Below are 25,261 nucleotides of genomic sequence, written 5' to 3'. Positions count from 1 at the left end.
AGGGGGGAGGGGGGGGGGGTGTTCCACTTTTTGTCAGAACACAGTGTTTAGTCTAATCTAGTGTGCTGTTTCTTCCAGGCCAAAACACGACTTATTTGCAACATTTCACTCCAAGAGGGCCTTTTTCTGTCCGCTATCTTGGCTTGACCTGATTATCTAATTTGTGCTTTGAATTTCAATCAGGTCATCTAGTGTCGGCCGTGTGGTATGGGAACCACCGGCTCCCGGATTACCTCATTCAACTGTCTTCAAACACAGATGGTGGAATGTTTAGCTAATTGTTAAAAGAGTCCACAAAGGGGAATTGAAGCATACACACAGTCCATGGGGTCGGTACATCGAGCCAGACAAAGAGAAAGGACAGTTAGGGGGTCATTTTTGTGGGAAGGTTCTTTAAAAATGCTTTTAAGGAGATGCTTTGTGTTGTGTTTCAGTGCTGCATGAAAAGTGTGTTAGGATTCTACAGAATGTGTGTGGTTTGGACTATAATCAGCGTATGTTGCACGAGGGAATCAAGGAAACATTTAGGCTGAATCCCAATTCTACCCCTTAGCCCGTCCCCTTCGTCTTACACCTCGTCTTACCCCTTCCCCTACCCTTTAAAACCCAGGGCCAAGGGGAATATGATGCCCCATTTCTTAGTGGCTAAGAAATGGGACACCACTTGATTCTTATTACATCATCACCCTTCACCACTTGCTGGCTGTGACATAGGCAGACGAGATCATTAAATGGTTCATAATAAATGTTTCCCACCATAAAGTAAGGTGCATACATGTCTACATTATTTTAATGTTATACAGCCTACCTTACAACACCTTTTTAAAAAACAAAAAACAAAGGCACACATTTGTACAAACTGTCAAATTTATTGCAAAACAACATCAATATCCATATGAAATATAACAAACATCATCAACAAATGTATAAACCTTATCAAGCATCATTTCAAGTTTGAAAAACCTCCCTGTTTTCACCCTGCTCTCCGTGTCGTTGATGTTCTTTCTGATAGTTTTGTAGGAAAGTCCATAGTTGCATTTTGTTGTACAGTGTTCCCTCTCTATAACGCGGTTTGACTTGACGTTTTGTGTGTGTGTGCAAAACAGTGTAGCGTGCTTCTTTTTTTTTTTTTTTTTACAGTGTATGAACGCGCATTGTGTTCTGCGTCCGATTGGCTCAGGGACTGTAGGGACTGCCTCATTTACAGAATTCTTTTTAATGGAAAATGGCCTTAGACTAAGCAGAAGAAAAGTTGTTTATATATATTTTTAGGGACGTTTATACTGTATATTCATTTCTCAAATAAATGTTTTGGCCTTTGGTTTCATTCTACAGTAGTGTACTTTTCTTTTCTTTTATTTAAATCTACAAAGGTTTGAACTTTGAGAGTGCTTAAACAAGAGAAATGTGAGAAAATGTTAATGCCTGTCTGAGAAAAGTGTAGAAAGTGTGTGGTGAGGGGTTTTACAGCCTTAAAACATATAGAATAAACGAAAAAAACATATCCTGTACATGGAAAAAACATGTACTATAAACAAAAAAAACATAATAAACAAAAAAAAACATCCTGTGGACAAAAAAACATGCACTGTAAGATAAAAAAACATTTATAATAAATGAAAAAAACATCTTGTACATGAAAAAACATCCTGTGTAAACAAAAAACGTATATAAAAAAACAGGGAAACAAAATCTACTTCTACTACACGGATTTCACTTAATACAACTATTAACTCATTGTCAATACAATAGTAATAGTAGCATAGTAATGTGTTTTAGCTCAGCTACCCCTTCGTTATCAAGGGGTATGTAACCCTTAACACTTACCCCTCGGTTTAAGGAGACTTGGGACACCAGGTGATTCTTGTGAACGCGCAAAACCTACGGGGTAAGGCGTCAGACGAGGGGTAACGGGTAGAATTGGGATTTAGCCTTAAGTTGTCCATTTTATCACAAAGTATATATTTCTCTTTTCTGTCCCACCTACAGAGTCTCTGCCCCACCACCACCATGCAGACAGTCAGAACCACCGACACCAATGAAGTCGACAAGTTAATATTCAGAGAAAGTGATAACGACCGAAAGGTAAGCCATAATCATGAGACAGACTATTAAATTGAACGTTTTTTGGAAAATATGTATATTTTTTAGATATTACCCTTTATATTCTTATGTATTTTATATATATATATATATATATAAAAAGTACATACACAAGGCAACCCCGGTTATCCTGCCTCAGTTAGCGTACAATATGGTGCATGTCTTGTATTATTAATACGACAGCATGAGTGAACTGTATTCTTAATGTTCTTAATGCAATGTCATTTTTATGACAAAATGTCCTCGTTAGCAGCTTTCTAATACATGGAAACAGGAAGTGAAAGTCAGCTCCGTCGTCCGTGTATGATGTCATCAGTGGTTGACAGTGGTTGACTCTGTTGTTCTTTGCTAACTAACTAACTAAGTCTCAAAAAGCAAGTTTTTATAGTTTTGCAGAAAACAATTCTGAATTCATATAAATATAATATAACTGATGAATTATAGGGATAAATGAACATCTAAGGTTATTTTTACTTTCATTGTAGACACAGTGACGTGTTGCCAAAGACACAATGTGGCAGCGAGATCAACACGGACACCATCTTTGTGTTTTGCTCAGATTTTTTTTTTTTTTTTTTTTTTTTTATTCAAGAGTGTTAAAGACTATTGAATTGAAGAAATAACTCATGAAAAAAACGCAAAGGTGGTGTCCGTGTTGATCTCGCTGCCACATTGTGTCTTTGGCAACACGTCATTATGTCTGCAGTGAAAGTAAAAATAACCTTCGATGTTCATTTATCCTTTTCATTCATCATTTATATGTATTTAGAATTGCACACTGCATGTAAAACTATAATTGTAAAACTATAAAGATGTGTTTTGTGTTAACATTTTTTAAGACTTGTGGCGTAACTGTGTTAGTTAGCAAAGAACTGCTGATGACCTCATAGACTGGCAACAAAGCTGAGTTCCGCTTGCTGTTTCCATGTATTAGCCAGCTGCTACAAAGGGCGTTTTGTAATTTAAAAGTTAAAAAAGACATTAAGACATAAAACACTATTGCACTCACACAGTGTATTAATAACATGACAAAACATGCTATTGTACGCTAACCGGAGGACATACTCAAACTGGTGCAAAATTTCAACATGAATCGAAAAGCGCACGAACCTGGGCATAAGACAACCAAGGTCGCACTGTAATTTCAAGTTACGGCGTTAAAATCTCATAAAATGTAATGAATATGATTTGAAAGGTCTTAAAAATGTATGACCGTTCATTTTATTTAATACAAATGCATAAACATCAGTCTCGCTTTTAAACGTTTCCATTTTGGAGGATGCTATAACATAACGCGTAACTAAAGTACCTGCGCAGCTCGATCAAAATGTATCGCGCACAACCAGCTAGTGTGCTGTATGCACGCCGTGTATTACAGAGGAGAAAACCTCACGAAGGCCCACAGCCAAGCCGAATTATTTGTATCAATGGGTAAGTGCAAGTTCAATGAATTGTGGCTCCAGAATGAACAATTTAATGCATGGTTGAAGCCGGTGTATGGAAACACATGTGATGCTCACTGGAACTTCTGCAAGAAACCTTTGAAACTAGGAACATTGGGCACCAAGGCATTGGAATCCTATGGCAAATCGGAAAAGCAAAGTGAAATGGGTCTTATATTGTATTCAGTATGGTCTTTAAAAAGTCTTAAATTTGACTTGTTAAAACCTGCAGAGGTTTAGCATGCAGTGCACTGGCATGTGATATTATAGACACGTGTAGAATGAACTGCTTAACACTGCAGCGCTCCACTGTTCATTAGTGCTCTAATTACTATATGCTCGTCCCATTAGTATTGGTATTAATCAGAGGCCGGTCTCTTTCTCGCCACTGATGCAGGTTGTTCTTCAGCTTGAAAAGAAGCTTTTTAGTTATGTCAACCAAGACGTTTTCCGGGAAAACAATGGGACCTCGGTAAGTCAACCTAACTTTTTATATATTCATTCGCTCTCCATCGTTTTGTCATTGCAAGTCACTTATTACAGGTTTAATTTCTTTTATTGACCGGGGTAGACTTGGTCTCCCCAATGTCTGGTCGCTCTGGCTGCCATTGACTACACACCACATTGATTTCCTGTACATGGAAAGCAGTGCAGTTAATATCATATGAATCTTTTCAATGAAAATGACATTCAACTTTTTCATATACGCTTTTCTTGTTTTTTTTAAACAAAATAAAAATAGCTGTGGTACTGTAAAATAAGTTTTTGTAAATAAATAAAATTATTATAGACATTGTGATAATAATGTTACTGTCATGTTTGGGGAGACACACAAGCACCAGACTTGATCGCCGGAATAACCGGCTTTTATTACAGGCTTGAATGATCTCACAAAAGGCACAATAATCTCCAACTCAGGCTACTGCTGCGGCTGTAACCCACGCCAAGCTAAAACTCAACTCTGAACACCCGACATTACTCCCTTTTTGATCCCCCCCACATTCAGCTCGAATCTCCGTTGGGCATTTCTGTGTGGAGTTTGCATGTTCTCCCCATGCGTGCGTGGGTTTTCTGCGGGTACTCTGGTTTCCTCCCACATTCCAAAAAGATGCATGTTAAGGCCCTGTCACATCTTGACGATTTAGCCAGCGTACGCGGACGTATGAAAAATTTGGCCAATACGCTGGCATACGTCGAATAAGTTAATGGGTAAGTTTTGTGTAAGTTAAGAGCACGCTGAAGCACGCCGGCATACGTCATAGTACGTCCAAGTCGTCCAAAAATTTTGTGCATGCACAAAACTTTTCAACGTAGGATTCATACGTCCCGCATACACGGGCAATAAGTTATGCGATCGTTGACGCCCGTTCACACACGTTATTTGTAAGTTACGCACATGTCGTAATACGTCAAGATAATATCAAGCGTACCTTTGCCTTTTTGTCCACTCTCCGGTAGTCAGTCTTCTTGATGTCCCAGAGGATGGTGTTCTCACGAAGGAAATCACACATTACCTGCTCCTCTTGGACATTGAGAGAAAACTGTGTCTTCTTCGCTCGCTTCTTGGCAAGGGTTGGCTGAGAGGAGATGGTGGCCACTGGGGAAGCAGCTTCCGGTTCCATTGACGATGTCTGAGAGGCGTTAGAACCTGCGTCATCTCCATCAGAGTGAGAGTGGGAGGGCGAGGCTGTGGGTGGTGATGGATCCTTGTTACATCCTCGCCCTCGCCCTGCATCACTGCCCTGATACTTCTTGGCAGCGGTCTTACAAATTTTCTTCGGCATGATGGTGACGTTGACACTGCGATGTCTAGTGAGGTTATGATTTGAGTCATCAAGTGGCAGCCTTTTTATAGGCTACGGCACGTGATCGTCGGCCATACGCTGCAGTGCGGTTTGCATAAGTTAGACTGGCGTTGGGCATAAGTTGTGAACGCCAGCAACACGCTACGCATTCGTTGGTATAAGTTGTCTAGAAGTTATAGAAACGTTCTATATAAGTTACTAATACGTCATGTACAGTATACGTCAAACTCGTTATGAAGACACTATGTATACGCCCAAAATTGAAAAAAACGTCGACAGTTCAACGTATGCCATCAAAATGATCACGTCGGGCATGCGCTGGCTAAATCGTCAAGGTGTGACAGGGCCTTTAGGTTAATTGGCGATTCTAAATTGTCCATAGGTATGAATGTGAGTGTGAATGGTTGTTTGTCTATATGTGCCCTGCGATTGGCTGTCGACCAGTCCAGGGTGTACCCCACCTCTCGCCCGAAGTCAACTGATAGGCTACAGCATACCCCCTAATTAGGATAAGCGGCATAGAAAGTGGATGGATATTCCGAGTTTTTTAACTTAAAATTTGGTATTTCTTTATTATTATGTTTTTATTTCTGTTGTTTTATTTTAATTTCACTACACTCTGTTCACTATCACAGATTTAGACAGATTTGTGAACAATATTTGAGAGAAATGGTGATATTGTGTATGTGGAAAAAGTTTTAGATCGTTGAGTTCATCTCATAAAAAATGGGAGCAAAAATAAAAGTGTTGCGTTTATATGTTTGTTGATATTTTTCTTCGTGTAAATTGTCTTCTTGTAATTAAGACTTTACTGCCATAATACTTTGACTTACCTTAACTTTTTCTGCAACCTAATTTTCCCCAAATTACTGTACAACTTTATTATTCATTTTTCATAATGTTAGGACTTTTAAAAAATGTCTTTCTTTAATATTTCATCTTTATGCTTCTAAAATGACATTAGTATTTCTTCATAATATTAGGATGTTATTTTCATAAAATTATGACATTTTCTCATTAGATTACATTTTTTTTTCTCTTGACTTTAATTCTAGTAAAATAAAAAAATATATATATAAATAATAAAAATTTAAAAAATAAATAAATAAATAAATAAATAAATAAATAAATAAATAAATAAAAACAACCGCCACACTTTGGATACACTTCGCCTACAGTATATTATGTAGTAATTTCATCTTCAAAAAAATGAAGGGTGAAACGTGCATATTGTACTCTACTGTGTGGAGATACAATTTCTTGAGTAGAAATGTGCAAGCATCATGACTGCGTAACTGTTGGAGCTTGCTGTTATTCCTCACATCATCTTCTTCTTCCCTCCTCCTCCTTGCCAAGTCAGACAAGACAGATGACATAATGGGGGCTTTGGAGATAATCTGGTGGTCATGGTCTAGTTAAACACACCATGTAATGATCCTTAGAAAACAAACTACCTTTCTAAATGGATAAATATTCCTCCTTGCGCTCCACCAGTTGAGAAGGGTAAAAAAATAAAAAAATCATTGCACCCTTCATCAACTGCAAGACTTGTACCAGCTTGACAGAAATTTAATTCGAGGCAGCTCTTGAAAATAATTATTGTATTTTGAGAGGAGTAATCATTGGCTGGGACATGATTGAATGTGTCCATGCCTATTGACTTTTGCTATGATTAATAGGTTTGTTTAGTCGATATTCCCATCGAAATTGTATAATTAATTATCCCCGGCTCTGTCACAGCAGGACGATGGAGAGCCCTGATGAGTATTTGGGAAGATTAAATTTTCCGGCCGCTTGTGGCGTCAAGGGGCACGGCAGGGCTGTGCTCCAGTGGAGAGTGGGAGCATGTGTATGTGTGCTTTTCATGTTTGTGCGTCTGTATGTGTGCAGTCTCCACATAGATACCACAGCGCACACACCCAAAGGGCCGTACCAGTCCTCTGTCCACATTGATTCTGTTTCAGTATCTCTTTATTGTAACTTTATCAGTGTGGTGTCGGCAGATGGGGGACCAAGAGAGGAGGCGGCGTGTGCTAGCTCTAGTAAGTGATGAACCTCGCTGTCTGACCTGTCTCATTTTTTTCATGCTGGCAGCGTTGCCCGCGCCATTACTCTAAAGCCCAGAGATTCCTTTAACATGAAAGGCACATTTAAAAAGAGATCAAATAATGCTGCTCCCCATCTTCTTCCTGTCAGAGCTCTCAAGTGGCAGCACAGAAGCTGAGCATCGGATTGAAATAAATGATTGCTGTGTTTTGTCCGTTGTAGCATACATGGACAATAAGCCTAATGTATTTTCATGTGATATTTTTTAAGGATTTAAAAGCAAGAATCTAGCACTTCCATAAGTACTTTTTTGTGTACGCTCCAGTTATGTTTCCTGATACAGCGTTACCTCTTATTATTAAAAATGTATATGGATATTGAAGCAAATTTTACGTATTTTTTGCCTAAATTAAGCATTTTCCAGCATAAAAATTGCTAAATGAACTCAAATACAAATGTAAGGCACACATGAATTCAAAGATATTGTGAATGATATGTAGTATTATACACTGGTCACTAGGGGTAGTAATGTTACTGTAATGTTCAGTGACACACACAAGCTTGACTTGATCACCGCAACAACAGGCTTTTATTGCAGGTTTGAATGATCTCACAACAGGCACACTAGTCCCTAATGAAAACACAGGTGATGGACATTTTTGCCTTTTTGTTGAGATGTTGCGAACCAAACCGCAAATTGTTTGTGTTTGGTCAAACTTTTCCACCCATGGCCACATACAGACAAACCTAAAGGTACATGGGGTCGCTTTGATACAGTTTTAGCATTAGAGATGCTAAACCCAACAATATATGCTAAGCTACTGATGAAAGCTTTGATATCTTAGCTTTGTTTTACAGGTGACAAAACAAATTTGTGTAATATCGAATAATATCTCATTAATAATCAATATATTTTTTTTTAGATCATAAAAAAAAAATGCCACGTGCCAACAATGGCCCCCAGTCCGCACTATGGACACACCTGGTCTAGGGCCTAACCAATGACTCGATACTCGATTAATCAAAACAAGTTTCAGATTAATCAAAACACATTTCAGATTAATTGACTAAGAAAACAGTCCTTAGTTGCAGTTGCGGAATAGTTTAGTTTTAAATAAATAAAAAAAACAATGCAAAATAATTGAAAATGATGAATGAAATGGATAAAACATGGACAAACATTTAACATAATTTTTACCGTTTATTGAAGACGCCGGGCAGCGGGGAGGTAGGAGGAGAAGAGACGCCATCGTCGCACTTTACAATGAGTACTTTATTGAATTCAATCATGTTTCTCACCTTCTTTATCAAACTGCTGAGGCCGAAGTTTGACTGCATTGGTCCTCCACGTAACATTCTGTTGTCATGGAAATGAGTGTTCAGCAATGCAGTGCAGTGCAGATGTGAGCATTGTTTGGCCTGCTCACCTCTCAGTACCAGTTGGCCACCCCTCTGTCAGTGACTTTATCGCTTTTCCACACAAAATAATGAAGGTCCCATAAAATGAGGGAAAATATAGCCCCTGCAATGAAAGGCAAGTATGAGGTGTAAAAATCAAATTAAATGACCTTTCACCCCAACGTTTATTGATGGCTTTTAACGGCAGCAGGTGTTGTCACAGAGGATATTTGACAAGACGTAAATCAAAGCACAATTACAGGTGGTGGACAACTCGCCAGTATGTTGAGAGGGACAGTTGGGGGCCGAACACCTCATATTCCCTGTTTTTACCCCTCAACTCCCCGTCTTAACTATCACTGCCTCCCTGATTTAGGATCCGATTTTTCATCCAAGCAAAGTCAGAAATCCCAGCTCTTGACAAGGTAGTTTTTACCCAGACACTTCTTCATCTTCCCCCTGTGTGATATTGAGCTGCATCATCTCGCATCACCTCCTCCACAACTTCCAAGGTCATTTCTGGCTGACAAACTACTGCTGGCTTTATAATGTCAAGAGGCCTTGAACCAATATAAGCTGATTTTTAAACCACTCACCCGCCACAGCAGCAGAGCATTATGCTTAATTGACCCCGGATTAAATGTAGTGTGAAATTCTGGCATGCGGTCTTTTCCATTCACCTGAATGAATTACTCAACATTCACTTAACGTAGATAGCAAGTACACACAGCCATATGCTACTCATCTGCTGCATTAACTCTTCCACCCACTTAAATTATTTATATTATACCCTATTTCCTTCAACCGGTGCCCAACCCCCTCATCCCAAATGACAACAATACATGTGTAATTAACAAAGTATATGTAGGTGGTTAAGTGTTCTGATATTATATTAAGTAGTTGATTGTGATTTACAAGTTAAATTCATTAAAAATTCTGACATAATTATACAAAATTCAGTAGTTTAATAGTACAGTGGATCCCCACACATTTGCGATTCAGCATTCAAATTTGTAGATTTTTGGTCATTTTTTAAATAATAATGCATTAAATTTATTCTATGTATTTAATAATTACAAATAATATATATTTATACATACTGTATTTATTTTAAAAACATTTTGTCCATAAGAAATAAAAGAAATCCAAAGAATCCCTTCCGAACACCAAAAACTTTTTTTTATAGTTTTTATAGTTACAATTATAGTTTTATATGCGTAAAACAATTCAAAGTGCATATAAATGACAAATGAAAGGGAGAAATTAACATTTAAGGTTATTTTTTAGCTCGATTGAAGCTAACAGAGAATGACACCACCTTCGTGTTTTGCTATGAGTTATTTCTTGAATTCAATAGTATTTCTCGCCCTCTTTATCAAAAAAATGGCATTTGCAACTTTCTTTGGTTCCATTGTGGGTGGTTTTGCAGCCGTGATCAATAAGAAAAGCAGAGACTTGTGGTGTAACTGTTAGCAAAGCCGCTAATGACGTCACAGAAGGGCAACGGAACTGGGGGACAATGACTTGAAGCATATCAATTACTTGTGGATTTTTGCCATTCATTGGTGGTTCCGCAGCATAGCTCCCACGAAAAGTGTTCATCTATAAAATATACATTATATAATATGGCAACTATATAAAAACATAACAAATTGACATTTTTAATGTAAAATGTCAATTTTCAATTGTCAGCGATACGTTTCTTCCAGGTGGCAAAGCTGGTCACCATTACGACTGATTAATTCAATGAGACACCACAAAAACAGCAGGAAAAGCTACAAACCAACAATACAGTAGTCCCTCGCCACTTGGCGATTTAAATTTCATGGCAATATGACCTACTTTATGTTTTAAAAAATGCATATTTAAACAAATTGTACATATTCTTTTGCCTATATTAAGCATTTTCAAGTATAAAAGTGGCTAAATGAACTAAAATACACATAAGGCATTCAGAAGACACATTTAAAGACGTGATGACTGAAAAATAGACAGAACAACAGGCTTTTATTGCAGGTCTGAATGATCTCACAACACGCACAACGACCTCTAACATGGGCTACTGTTGTGGCCGTAACCCCTGCCAAGCTAAAACTAAACTCTGAAACCCATTTTCTCTTATTGTGTCTACTATATTGGGTAATATGAATGTAAAGGTGACGAGAGGGGTGTTATTTCATGTCTAGAGGGCTCTAATAATGTTAAAAATGTATTTAGAAGGTCGTAAACAGGTTTTCTATGCTCTTATATGCATAGATATAGATCATATGCTATTATTCCTTGTTTCAACAATGTTACCGCTCCCAAAACCGTTCTTGACGAAGTGGCCATTTTGAAGTCTATAACAACCATTTGTACATTTTTATTAGCTCTTATAGTGATATTGGTAGTGTGCGCCTCAACATTTTGAGGAGGTTTTGACACACAGACACCCACACAGTGGATGGATGGTGAGACAGGGGGGACAGTGGAGCGTGGGGTTGCATCCCATGCTCTGCCATCCCTCATTCACAGTGTGTGAGTCTCTCCTATGACCCCAGCAGCGTGAGTTTGATGAATGCGCCACATCTGCCCTTCTGAACCACGGAGACTCAGACTGGGAGGCCCCACTGGCTGGAAGTAATGGGCACTGTTCTACATGGCTGACACATAATCACAAATACTAACACAGAGAGCGATCGCAAAGGCACATATTGGACTTGAGCCTATATGTGTCGACTTGGCAGTGATTTGAACTTCACACACAGTCATGTTGTGGGCCGACAGCATAAATGTGTCATGGTAAGCTGGGGTTACTGTTTCATATTACAAAACCTCCTCTTTACTTGTTTCCACTTTCCAGAAATATGCTCCCAAATATCTCCTCATATGCACTTTAATGTACCACTTATGGTAAATACATCAATTATTAACGCCATTCTCATCGTAGGATCTTCAGTTATGCGCCCTTGTCTTTAAAACATGTACCATGGCCCACTTTGCCAAGAAATCCAACTGTCCCAAATCCATCCTTTTATGAAAGGACCTGAGAGAGGCTCTCTAAAGGTTGCTAAGGGAACATCACTGCCTGTCTCTCAGGGAGGCAGTCATGCAGGTGCCATAGCTACCTGTTCATCTCCCAGATAATTAATGTGTACAAGAAGCTGCTAATTGCACTTTTCACTAATGATTTATGGGTTTTGTGAAAGGGGGTAAATTGAGGGACGTGTGTGTGTACACTCTTTTGAGTGAGTACAGCTGGGTGAGGAGACATGATTAATGGAGAGTGTGTCCATGGACTGGCATTGTGGAGAGAGACCCCCCCTTGTAGGACAGGGCAACACACACACAATAACACACTTTGTCATCTGCTGTAAATTTGTCAATTATGATCTTATTATTATGTCATTATGTGATTGTAATATATTTCCAGTTGTAAACTTTTCGGTCATATTGGTAACTATTGGAGTCAATCAATGCACAAATTAAAAATTCTAAAAATAACAATAATCTAGTAGTATAGGGGTTGGCAACCCGCAGCTCTTCAGCCTCCTTGTTGCGACTCCCTTTGCTGAAGTAGGGAAAATGTGCATTTTCAAAATTAATGTGCAATAACTGACTCACTGCAAGTCTGTGAATGCACCTAGACTGGTGAGCAAGGGAGGGGGAAGTAGCCTAGTGTATGCAGTGAGTCTCGCTACGCGGGAGAGAAAAAACGGTGAGGGAGTTTTCAGTTGAGTCTGAAGCAAATTACTGCGCAGTAAAATAACACAGTGTAATTAACAGGAGCATAGCAATATGTTTTCTAATTAGAAGCGTGCTCTAGCTATGTGCTCGGAGCCCATGACAGGCTAACCGCGGAGGTGGTGACTCCAGGAGAGGCAGATAGTGTGCCGCTGCAGCTGGCTGTACACTCACTGCTCAGAACAATATGCGCTTTCACTTTCACATTTCCAAATGCTAGAAAAATCTCCCAGCGACGTCAGGAAAAGTCTTTACATTTATCGCTAATCGCTTTTGAGAAAATAAGTCACCAAGAGGGTTTGGAAAGTTGCCAGATTTAGCGAGAAAATGGCCAAGTTGGCAACACGGGGCTGCACATGAAATGGGAAGCCATTCACAGATGGAGAATACATACAATACAATACAATACAATACAATACAATACAAAGAATCGTTAATAAAAATATCAGGGCATCTAGTCTCTAAATTAAAAACTAAACAGGAAATTATTCAGAAAATGAAAGAATGCCTCTCTTTGCAAAGAAAGCCAAGGACAGGACCAATAGAATGGTTATTGATGACAATTCGGCACAGGCATAAACTGTATTGAGCAACATTGACGTGCAGATATGTGAACTCTGATGGACTTTTTATCTTAAAGTTGGCTAAATTTTGTTTTAATTTTACACAAATATGCGAAGCACTCAATAAGACTTACAGAGTTAAGTGTTTATATTATTTCAGAGTAGGCCTACACATGTAGGCGCATTTCTGTTTGTTGAGTGTTGTGGTTACAACAGGTAACATGTTAAAGAGATAAACATGTTTACACGTTTTTAAGCAGTGTTATGTTTTGTGGCTCCCGTCTATTTTTTAGTTTGTTTACTGGAAGAGGAGGCTCTTTTGATGGTAAAGGTTGCCGAAGCCTTCCCTAGTACATGTCCATCAAGTTGAAATTTGAATGAGAGTAAAACTGTGATTGTTTGACTTCATTGTGACATTTGCACTGTATACTAGAGATGTACAAGAGATCAGCTAGAGGTGAACAAGTTGTGTCAAGTTTTTTACTCCATCAGCACTCATGGGTAATCAAGCTGAACTAAAAAAGGAAAACAGGTAACCTGGCATTAATTGTGCAACTGATACTCTAACTGCATTTATATAAATGTATTAGTCCCATGGAAAAAGCAACATACCAGCTCTTTGCCTCAAACTGACTCTCTTTTCTCCTTCCTGGCCGAGCTACAAAACGAACAGTTCACTCACTCAGCAAGTTTCACTGACTCATGGGTGCTCCACAAAAACTTGAGTTTCACTGATCTATGAGTGTTTATGAAGACTCGAGTTTCATTGACTCACAAGTTGCGAAGACTCGAGTTTCACTGATTCACGGGTAATCGACAAAGACTTGAGTTTCTCACAGGTGCTTACCAAAGACTCCAGTTTCACTGACTCTCAGTTTGACAAAGAATTGATTTTCACTGTCTCACGAACACTCAACGAAGACTCGAGTTTCACTGACTTATGGGTGTTCGATGAACACTCGAGTTTTACATGGATGCTTAATGAAGACTCCGGTTTCAGTGACTGTCAGGTTGACGAAGAATCGAGTTTCACTGTCTTCGGGACCTTCGATGAAGACTCGAGTTCCATTGACCTACGGATACTTGACGAATACTCGAGTTTCACTGACCCACGAGTGTTTGATGAAAACTCAAATTTCACTGACTCACGGGTACTCTACGAAGACTTGAGTTTCATCCTGGTGCTCAGAGAAGACTCCAGTTTTAGTGACTCTCAGTTTGAACAAGAATCAACTTTCACTGACTTACGGGTACTCAACGAAGACTAGTTTCACTGACCCACGGGTGTTCAATGAAAACTCTGGTTTCACTGACTCACATGTTGATGAAGACTCAAGTTTCACTGACCCACGGGTGCTGAACAAAGACTCCAGTTTCACTGACTCCCAGGTGCAACTTGTTGCGCATGTGCAAGTTTAGGCGCGTGCGCTTTGTGATGAGTGACTCATTAGAACTCGAGTCTGTAAAAATAATCGAGTTTCTCATCGTTATACAAATCTATTGTGCCAAAGAACTTGACTAGTGAATATCCTGTTTTTGTGGGAATTCAGGAATGTGAGAAGGTTTTAAATGTAAGCTCACTTTTGACACTTCTGCTTAAACTTGTAGATAACTAGTAGGTCATTTGTCTCATCTATACAAGGTCTCAGGTTCAAACTTGGACTTGGGCCTTTCTGTGGAGAGTTTGAGCTTGCTTGCTTGCTTCTCTCCGTAGTAATACTTGTCCAGATGTGTGATAGAGTGTGTCTCAATGTGTCAGCCAGGCAATTGTGCCCCGTGTCAGCTGGGAACGCTTCCGTGTCCCTGCGACCCTGCAAGGGATAAGTGATAGAGATAATGGATGGATTGTAATCAATCACAGTAGTCACCAGTGAATTTTGTTGTTATTGAGTAGTTGATGTCATTGCAGCTCTTCTATCAGAAAAGCTGTCAAAGATAAATATTGAAAATTGTCACTCAATGTCTGTGAACCTACCAAGCTTATTAGAGAAAACAAAATTATTAATATTGATGAATTTGCTGTAGTTGTATTTATCTGAGACCGAAAAACATTGGATCCATTGTATTGAAATTATTGATGAGTATTCCTGCTGATCCTTTTATTCATGACTTCTTATTTTCACAGCTTTTAGAGTTCGACAAAGAACTGTCAGTGTTCAAGGATCGACTGCACGAATTGGAAATCTCATTCCCACCCAGGTATGGGTCCACACACACACACACACACACACACACACATACACACACACACACAACAGACTTACATACATTTTTTTTCCACAAGATACTATCACACTAAGTGGATAGGTTGACATAATCTTTGCCAAATAGTTCAATATGAACATATGTTTATGTTTAATAAAAATATAAGTCACAGTCTTATGCTAAATGGTTTTATGAGAGCTACAGGATCTGTATTGGATTGGGTAGAACGTACTCCAGTGTGTGTGCTTGTGAATTTTCTATATGGGATTAATATTCTGTCTCAGTGGGACTTGAGGGAGATCAGAGCGTGTGCTCTTCTCTCCTCTTTCCTCAAACAAATGCATTTGCAATTAGCCCTTTCAGAGGAGAGGGAGGGCAAACACGCTGTCGACGTGGAAATATGTTTCTGGAGCAGCGTGTTAATGGCGCTTGACCTTTGCCGTTGGTTGTGACTCAATCAGTGCAGATAATGAAACGCTGTAATCAAACAATAATTACTTGATAAACTGCTCTGGTGGCAGGCGCAGGGCTACAGGGGATTTTATTGTGTGTGTGCGTGTGTGTGAAAGAGCTTAAAATGTATAGTTATCAAAGCGCCAGTGTTGTGTGAACCTCAGTGTTGAATTTTATATGGCGTTACTGTGTGTATGTATAAGCGCTTGAGACAGAGTAGGTGTGTGTGTGTGCGTGTGTCAAGGTTCTGCCAGTCCCTGTTTTTAAATGACTCTGTGTCTTAATCAGAGGCCCCATTTACATCACTTTGCATAAGTGACATGTGGATTTATTGTCCTTTTATACTGGCTGACATTTGCACCTATCCATATAATACTTAATCATTTCTCCACAGGGAGGAATGACTGTGCTGCTGTGTTGGAATACAAATGATTTCCTCATACTTGAGGTGATGATGAATCAAATAGATGAAACCCAGGAGCAGCATATGAAATTTGATTTGATCTACTCTTGTGTGTGTAACAAACCACATCATTGTCAACCCTGTAATGGGTCGCAGTGGCGTAGTTAAACTTAAACAGCCCCCCTCCTCCCATTTCTATTACACGCACACACTCATCATCACACATCCTGGAACCCCTCCTCCTGTCAGGCCTGCCTTGTGCTTCTTGAGCAATCAAGCCTCAATGATTGTTCTCCATCACATAGTCTGCTCCGGACCAGCCCCTCACCATCTGTGAAGTAATTACTCTTTTTAGTGGCGGCCATCAGAAGACAACCTCGCTGAGGCACACACACGATCCACTTTTGTTCAAATCTATAAATCAATTCTATTCACAAACATTTCATCTGCAAGTGAATTCTCTCTGCTGTATTGTGTTGGGCTCCAAGTCACAAAGTGACACATGCTGGGGAGGTCATGGAAAGATTATATAGCACACTTCTATACAAAATACATGCACAGTAAGCCCTCCTTTATCACGGTTAATTGGTTCCAGACATTAGGCAAAGTAGGATTTCTTGTTTATAATTAGATTTTTTTGTAGTTAGAACATAGAAAACCTGTTTGTGAGCTTCAAAATATGTTTTTTTTACATTATTAGAGCCCTCTCGACATGAAAAAACCCTATAGTTACACCATTGCCCAACATAGTAGACATAATCAGAGAAGACATTAAAGACATAAACAAGACTCATGCTTGTGTGCGTTGCTGTAAATGTGTCCCAGTGCTAGGGGAGCTGAGTGGAGGGGGGGCAGACAGGAAGTGACATCGGGGCTTTAGAGTTGAATTGTAGCTTGGCATCAGTTACCGCCGCAACAGTAGCCAGTGTCGGGGATTATTGTGCCTGTTGCGATCAAGTAATATGTGATGCATTCCATTGTAACGTGTGTGTATGCCTGTTCTGGTGCTTGTGTGTCTCACCGAACATTACAGTAACATTACTGACACCTAGTGACCAGTGGAGAATACTACATATCATGGCAGTGACTGTGAATGCGTCTTCTTCTTGCCTTATGTCTGTGTTTTAGTTCATTTCGCCATTTTTATGCTTGAACATGCTTAAATTAGGCAAAAACTGTGCTTACTTTTGTGCTAATATTAGGCCGTTTTCCACCATGAAACAGCGTGATTTATTAATTGATATATTTTTGAAAAACCGTGATAGAGTGAAGCCGCAAAATTTGAAGCACAAAGTGGCGAGGGACAACTGTACTGCAATGGTCGCTTTTTGGCAAATGAAACATCTTTGGCAGGCTTATTACATTTGTGAATGTACATTTAGTTTGTGGCTGTTTTCTGTTAACCTATAAAGACTTGCTAGATTTGTGATATATTGCAGATACATTTGTGACATTAAAATCTGATCAGTCTAATTAGAGACGATTTAGATGTGTTGTAAACAGGAAGTTTGCTGCCATAATAGCAGTTTCATCAGAACTGAACAGAAATTTATTTGATAAAAGAGCAACAGTATTCTTGTACAAGCAACCGTATATTTTGCGTTGACAACTTACAAGTTGAGGCAACTACTTGTACATCATTAGTTGTTTTTATCTAATTGGCCCGTAATGGATATAAAAGCATGAATGTTAATGTTGCTAATCACCCCCCCAAGTCACTGCTTTTCGTACTACACCGCTCTGCATTTTCACACACTAAACAATTATATGTATACAAATGTATACAATTTGAGGGTACTGACTTCAAGTTTTCAAAAATGTGTGCATCAGGTCAGTTTTTCTCTTTTATATTGATATATATCTTGGAGTACAAAATGATGAGATTTGGTTTTCTATGTTTTTATTTACCTAAAATATCATCCCTGCTTTTCTGCCTACCAGTGAATGGTAAAAATCCACAGGTAATTGATATGACCATAAAATTGTCTATTTTTGATACACAGCCATTACAAACACTCGTGCTGGCTTGTGGTTGACATTTCATTTGCAATAAAAGTGACTTTTGAAATTATTATTTATACAGCGTCGATTAAATTCAGCTCCAGAACCGTCCGTCGTCAACTGCCATTGTGCACCAGCGACGGAAGCTAAATGCTAAATGCACAATCCAGGTTTAAGCCCTAAATATGCCCCACACACTTTTATAAAATGTAGAGGTTTTCAAATGAACGATAGAACAGATTAATCGGAGTCATGTGCTTGCACAGCAATCACAAAAAATTTATTTATTTTAGTTTAAGTTGAAGTTTGGTTTATTTCTTCTATTTACTTTGAAAATATTTTTTTTTATTTTAAATTTTAAAAAATAAATAAAGATTTTAGCTGTTTTATTTTATTTTTATTTTTTTAATAAAAATAAAAACATTTTCAATTTCCAAAAATCCGCAAATATTTGGGGCCACGAATGCTGAATCCACTGTATGTGTATCAGAGATACTATGATCTCTTTTGGGATCGTTTCCTTGCTCCTCCTCCTATTGCACTGTGTCCCATCGTTTGGTATTTTGGCGGGTTACACCGAACTGCATAATAAAGTGCACAATAAAAATCACAACTGCACTAGATCTAAAGCAGTGGTTCTCAAACAGTCTCAACCTGGGACTCACATTTTCCAATGGTCATGAAGTCGTGGGCCACTTTTATTTAAGTCAAAGATGCAAATCTATTTGTTTTTTTTTTTTTTTAAACATTAATACACATAGTTATATGTCCAAAATGCATTTTAGAGGAATCTTTTAAGGCATAAGATTATTATTCCTAAAAAAACAACAACTAAATAGTCATAAAATAATAATTAAATAAACATCAAAACACCAAAAGCGCATATTTGACTTATAACTGTGCAATGATGATACACCAAGGAGAAAGATGACCAAAATGTTGCTCAATTTTACTTCAGAATAAAAAAAAAAAACACACACACACACAAATCATACATCGGTTGTATACATATTTCAATATATATATTACATATTTCAATGTAATTTTTAACTAGCTGTTTGCAACCTACCCAGAATGCATCCACGACCCACTTTTGGGTGCTGACCCACCAGTTGGGTCACCGATCCAAAGCAAAACAGCAACATGCAAATATTTGTCTCCGTGACTATCGGGGCTTAACAGATTAGATGTGTTGTTACTGCACAAAATAAGGAAATACTTTGTGGTGGTGATTTAATTGTTAACATCATGAGAAACACCAGCACTTACTTACTATGCTTTAACCAAATAAGGCAAATACTTATGTTATTTGTGTCCAGGCATGCACGTTTTTGGATTCAGCACCCAAAATGATGAACTCTTGTTGAAATCCATGCAAGGCTGTGATATCTGCCCCTCTAAAACATGCTCTTTTTCTAGAATGTGACACTCCATATTTAAATTCATCAATTCTTACTTTGCATCCCCGCAGAACTTGCATTGCAAAATGATGCGCGTCTTTTTTACTTCGAAAAAGTTGTCTGTCAAGGTTGGCCCTGACAAGCGTAAGTGCTTAAACACGGAGGTGAGGAATTTACCCTTGCCTTGTTATAATTGGACCTGGAGCCAGTCGGCTGCCAAGCGCTGATCATCCACACGGCCGCACACACCAGCATTGGGAGGACTGGCCGAGCCCACAGTGTATGAGTTTGTTAATTGGAAGCGAGAGATTGATTATGCATGCATTTTTGCCTCCATACATAGTTAGGTCAATGTCTTTACACGGGCATTTTACTGAAAACAAGGGGAAGGTTTATTCTAACTTATGGTGGTTTTGATTCCATGCTTGAAATGACATCGCTTGGGCAGACATCCCTTATAACATGCCTTGGCATCACTAACTTATTCATTCATTTTGATGGATTCAGTGGAAAGCTTTTAGTATTCCTGCCATCCAATTTCTTTACCACTTTTTTTGTTTTTTTTTTACAAAATCAATGCAAAAATTTAATCGGGAAGCCAGCAACAGGCAGTGGACAATGAGAGTGCAGTGGAAGAATGTATTCTGCCTGTAATATGGTTACGGGAAGTGGGCTTTGAGAGTGATTTTCAGTGACATCGACCAACAACTGACAAATGATGAGTGATTTCAGGGAATAAAAATTTGGAAGTTATGCAAATTTAAAGTACGGCTGCAGCAGTTATTATTTTAATAGTCGACGAGTGGTTGGTGACGTCATCATGCGTGTATCAGACGCTATAAAATTGATTAACATGGTTTCACTTGAGCTAGTGGAATCCATAATCTCTAATTGTCATGTACAGCCGTCCCTCGTTTATTCAATATTAAGAAAGGAATATTTTCGTAGTTGGAGCATCGAAAACCTGTTTATGACTTTCTAAATACAGTTTTTACCATTATTAGAGCCCTGTAGACAGGAAATAGCACCCCGACAGTCACTTTTATATTCCTGTTATTCTTTGTTTACATCACATTGCTAATGCACAGGTTAAGGGATCACTGCAGGGACACAAGAGATGGCCACGGCTGCATAACATGCTAGGGAGCTAGTTAGCCTCCAATTTATCTATTCTAAACTTAGGAAAGGGTTTCAAAAGGAGTGACTGACTACATGCAGTGTGACAGTAATGTGATGTAATGTCATGTCTCATCAATGTTTTGTGTCATTACTGACTCCTAGCGGCCAGAACACTACATATAACTTGTATTTCAATATGTTTTCACTAATAATGGACCATTGCCAGCTATGAAAAAACAGCAATCATTCATTAATTAATGTTTGAAAAACCGCCATAGAGTGAGGGAGCGATGTTCGAACCACGATGTAGCGAGGGAGGACTGCATTCGACTCAAAGACAGTGGATTCATGTGATTTGTGAGTTGGTTTAAAAAGTAGGGCTGTCAAATGATTAAAAAGTTTAATCAGATTAATCACAGTTTCTAAATGAATTGATCATGATTAATCATCATTAGCAACTATGTCTGTAGTATGCCCATTATTTAATAAAACAATTACAATTTAGTTGTTTTGAGTGTACTTTCTAGCATACTTAAATGTAGCAAATTGTACATCCGAATTAAGAGTTACAAAGTGAGTGATAAGAATATCCACTTGATGTTTTTCTGTATCTTCCTGTTTATTTACACACACACTTTATAAAGCCGTTTTTGTGATGTTCGGAGTGTCGCTGAATGCATCTTGCGTTCTTGTAATGAGAATGAGAAAGTGTCGTTCCCAGGATGAACGGACTAGAGGCGTGTGTGAGTTGGAGATACACACAGCATATGGTGTTGGAGTTGTACTGCCGTTGATGTGATCAGGTCAGAATGAAGTTCTAAAAGAGTGTCAGACTTTGTGTGACTGTGTGGGGACGCTCCACCGTGCTTCATTGTGCCATGTGATCCACTGTGCTTATGGCGACGGATCAGTCTGCCGGCATCGCAGAAAGGCGTGCTCGCTCTAGTGCGCATGTGTTAATTACACTAAAACATTTAACGAAATTAATTAAATGAATTAGCTACCGCCGTTAACACGTTATTTTTGACAGCCCTATTAAAAAATGTAAATGAGTTCATAGTAGACAATTAAATAAGTCAAAATTTATGTTAAAAAACGGTTCATCTATTTTGACATCCTCTCTGAAAAGGATTGTTTTAGTGACAGCAGAGACAGCTCGGCTTGCTCTTATCTGCTCTAAAATGTTTGAGCCTTGGGAAACTTTTGTCTTTTGTGAGTGTCTATACAGTACTGTACGTACAAAGCACTTAACAGAGGTCACAAATGTTCCCGAATTATTACTTTGAATATGTTTGCAAAGTCAATGCCGTGCTATTAGCAGTTAGTCATATGTCTCATGTTTCGGCTACTTGTGTTATGCACATCAAATTAACATTTGATATGCTAAGCACACATGTTACAGTTACCACACGCACACATGCATGTCAAAGAAAGCTTAACTAACGCAAGAAGAGTAAGCCTTGTTTACAGGGTTGTCTCTATTGGCTCTCAGGCTGTCTTGTGACATACAGTCACATGTTGTGAGGACAGCACACTAATCGCTGAAGGGTTTCAATAGTCGATGACTAGTCTAAGCCTTTGGTGGTTGGAGATAAAAAGTCAAATTTGATCATTGTTATTATAATACACTGACAGATTTATGAATTGATCACCTTTTTGTGCAATGTCAGAATACAGCGGAACCTTGGTTAGCGTCCACCCGGGGTTACCGTGTTTTTGGTTAACGTCGGAAGTTTATGTCACAGTGTTGCCTCGGTTTGTATGCCTTCTACGGTTTGGGTACAACATGGCTCGTCTTGCCGTGTTATTAATACACCGTGTGAGTACAGCTGTGTTCTTAATGTGTTTTTATCAGACAGCATCCTTCCTTGTTAGCATCCTATTTGTTAGCAAACAAAACGGTAACCGGAACTGGAAGTTACGTCAGCCGTCTTTATGTCATCAGCGGTTGACTCTCAAAAATGTTAACTCAAAACACGTTTTTATACTTTTATAATTTATAGTTTTACATACATAAACCAATTCTATATTCGTGTACATAAAATACAAACGACAAATGAAAGGGATAAATAAACATTTAAGGTTACTTTTGTGGCAGCGAGACACCACACGGACACCAGATTCCTGTTTTGCTATAAGTTATTTGTTGAATTCAATAGATTATCAGCTTCTTTATCAAAATGCTGGCACATGCAACTTTATTTGGCTCCATTTTGGGTTACGGTATTGAGGTGAGAAACACTACTGAATTCAAGAAGCAAATCATATGAAAACAGAAATGTGGTGGTGGTTGATCATGCATGTCTTTGGGGAGAGCGCATCAAGAATCACGTCTTCAATGTTAATTTATCCCCTTCATTCATCATTCATATGCATTTGAAACAGTTTTTTGCATGTCAAACTATAATTGTAGAACCATAAGAACGTGTTTTGTGTTAACATGGAATGGATTAATTGGATTTACATTATTTCTTATGGGAAGAATTGATTCGGTTAGCCTCGGATTCGGTTAGTCAGACCTTCTGGAACTAATTAATGACGTTAACCAAGGTTCCACTGTATTTGAAGAAGGTCTTGACCAATTGACCCGCCGCCTGAGGCAGTGTGGGAATCTGCCTGTATATGCATACCTGCAATTATTTACCTCTCATGGCATACATAGAATGATGGGAATGCACGAGAGGCAAAAGGACGGCCTTAGTCTTTTGTGCTTGTGTTTTTCAAGTCTAGACGTGGATGGAGAGAAGAGCAGAGCGTGGCTCCAGGGTCACGAGGTGAGGTCATTGAGGAGGCTCGGCGTGCGAGCCTCACTTAAACAAACAACAAACAACCTTGCCGTATTAGCGTATTTTTTTCCCAACACTTGTGACAAGACAGAAACTATTCCAGCACAATGACCTTGCCCTTTCGAAAGGAAGAGAGCACATTTTGATCACACACATGGCTGCCTGCCAGTTCCTCAATAATTACTAATCAGCACATCCGAGTCGATAACCAGAGCAGTCGAGGGATCCTTGAAATGGCTGAAAACAGATTTTAAAAAATTGTGTTGTTTTGGCGCCTCACAAAAAAATGCTCATAGGGGATATTCTTTATAAACGACTGTGTTGCTGTTATATTTTAACTCCAGAAACATTTGCTTATTAAAACACTGTTACTTACAAGTCTTCCTAAATATACAGTACATGCCAGTGAAAGGTATTTACAGAACAGAGGGCAAGCAGTGTTTTTGCCAACTCCTGGTCTGGGATTTTCAGTAGTTTTTGCGTATTCTTGTGAATGGAATTTTCGGACATACATTAAACTGTGTAAACGTACCCAAAAAATGGTTTTGTGCTGAAAGGTGGTACTTGCCAAGCTAACTTTACCTTAGCATCTCAAAGCTGCATGGGTGATGTCATCCAACTCGTGAGTGTATTTACTTGTGATGATATTTATCTTGTTTGTATGACTTGCATCATAAATGAGGCTTCTTGTTCTCTGCTGTGCGGCGAGTCATTCTGCCCTGGTGCATAGGCAGTGTCTCCATTTATGGAGCAGCGCTGAAGTACTTAAAACAATGTTTAGTTAAAGCAGTGGGTTCTCTGTGTATGGCCCATGAAGAAGAACAGCTGATCTACTGAACAGAAACCTTGTTTACAATCATCTGCACATCCATCATTCTAACTACTAGGGAGCCTGTGAAATTGGTGTGGGGCCATTGTGTCGATAATAGCTGAATAATGTCCACTGTCATGTGTCATTGCCTGAGATGATGCCACTGAATAGAGGGCTTTGTCGAAAACAATCACTCACAGAGAGGATTCAATTGAGGCCATCTGTGACTTCTTGTCTTCATGTGGAGCGACTAAATGCCGAACATGTCATAGCTGAACCCCAGCAGGCTGTAAGCAATGAGCTACCGATGGCATTTTACTCTGTTTGTCCTGCGCTGTGCCAATGTTGTGCCTATGAGCCTCCCGGCTCGACAAACTGAAGCAAACACCCTGCTTTATTGATAGCGTTTGGCTGATCTTTTGTGTGCCTGCGCGCTTGTGTGTGTGTTGTGTTGTATTTTGCCAAGCCTCCCCTGACAACGCAAACAAACACAGCAGCAGAGGCCGTGAGTCGTTCATATCTGACGTTTTTGCCAATAGCGGCTTTTCGAGTACAATCCCAGCAGACCGTGATGCTCCTCTGTGCCCTTGACCTGTCGATGATTGACCTGGACTGTGCCACGAGTGAACAGTGGCAATTGAAGAGAAAAGGGGAGGGTTCTGTAGCTGAATCTAATTTAATAATTACAACAGTCACTTTTATTGCAAATCTGATATGGGAGGAGAATGTCAACGTCAAGCAAGCAGGAGGGTTTGGAGGGGGAGGAACAAGCCGTGCGCCAAAAACTAGACTTTTTTCTGGAGGTCGCAATTACTTTTTGGCCTTTTTTTTGGCCTCGCAACGTAACCCCTGCAAATAGCAGGATTTTCTGTATCGCCTATGTCATGTCTTTGTGTTGTCATCGTAGGCAATACATTTTTATTAGGAATTGTGGCTTGGAACAATCCATACTTGTGTGGAGCCATGCTGAAACCAGATGCAGTCTTAGTTTGTCAGACTGATT

The 25,261-nt window shown here is 39.1% G+C and overlaps 1 protein-coding gene across 2 annotated transcripts in view; it reads left to right on the top strand.

Annotated features, from left to right (window-relative positions):
- Positions 1-25,261, top strand: part of LOC129193662 (inositol polyphosphate-5-phosphatase A-like) — a 211,637-nt gene that overhangs the window by 167,963 nt on the left and 18,413 nt on the right. For both annotated transcript variants that reach the window (XM_054798096.1, XM_054798097.1), the window contains exons 10-12: positions 1,990-2,085; positions 3,943-4,017; positions 15,206-15,279. In XM_054798096.1, coding sequence (XP_054654071.1) covers positions 1,990-2,085; positions 3,943-4,017; positions 15,206-15,279 — 245 coding nt within the window. The remainder of the gene's footprint in view (positions 1-1,989; positions 2,086-3,942; positions 4,018-15,205; positions 15,280-25,261) is intronic.

The sequence above is a fragment of the Dunckerocampus dactyliophorus genome, chromosome 14 (assembly GCF_027744805.1).
Source record: "Dunckerocampus dactyliophorus isolate RoL2022-P2 chromosome 14, RoL_Ddac_1.1, whole genome shotgun sequence".
NCBI lineage: Eukaryota > Metazoa > Chordata > Actinopteri > Syngnathiformes > Syngnathidae > Dunckerocampus > Dunckerocampus dactyliophorus.
This window is presented reverse-complemented; position numbering and strand designations above follow the sequence as displayed.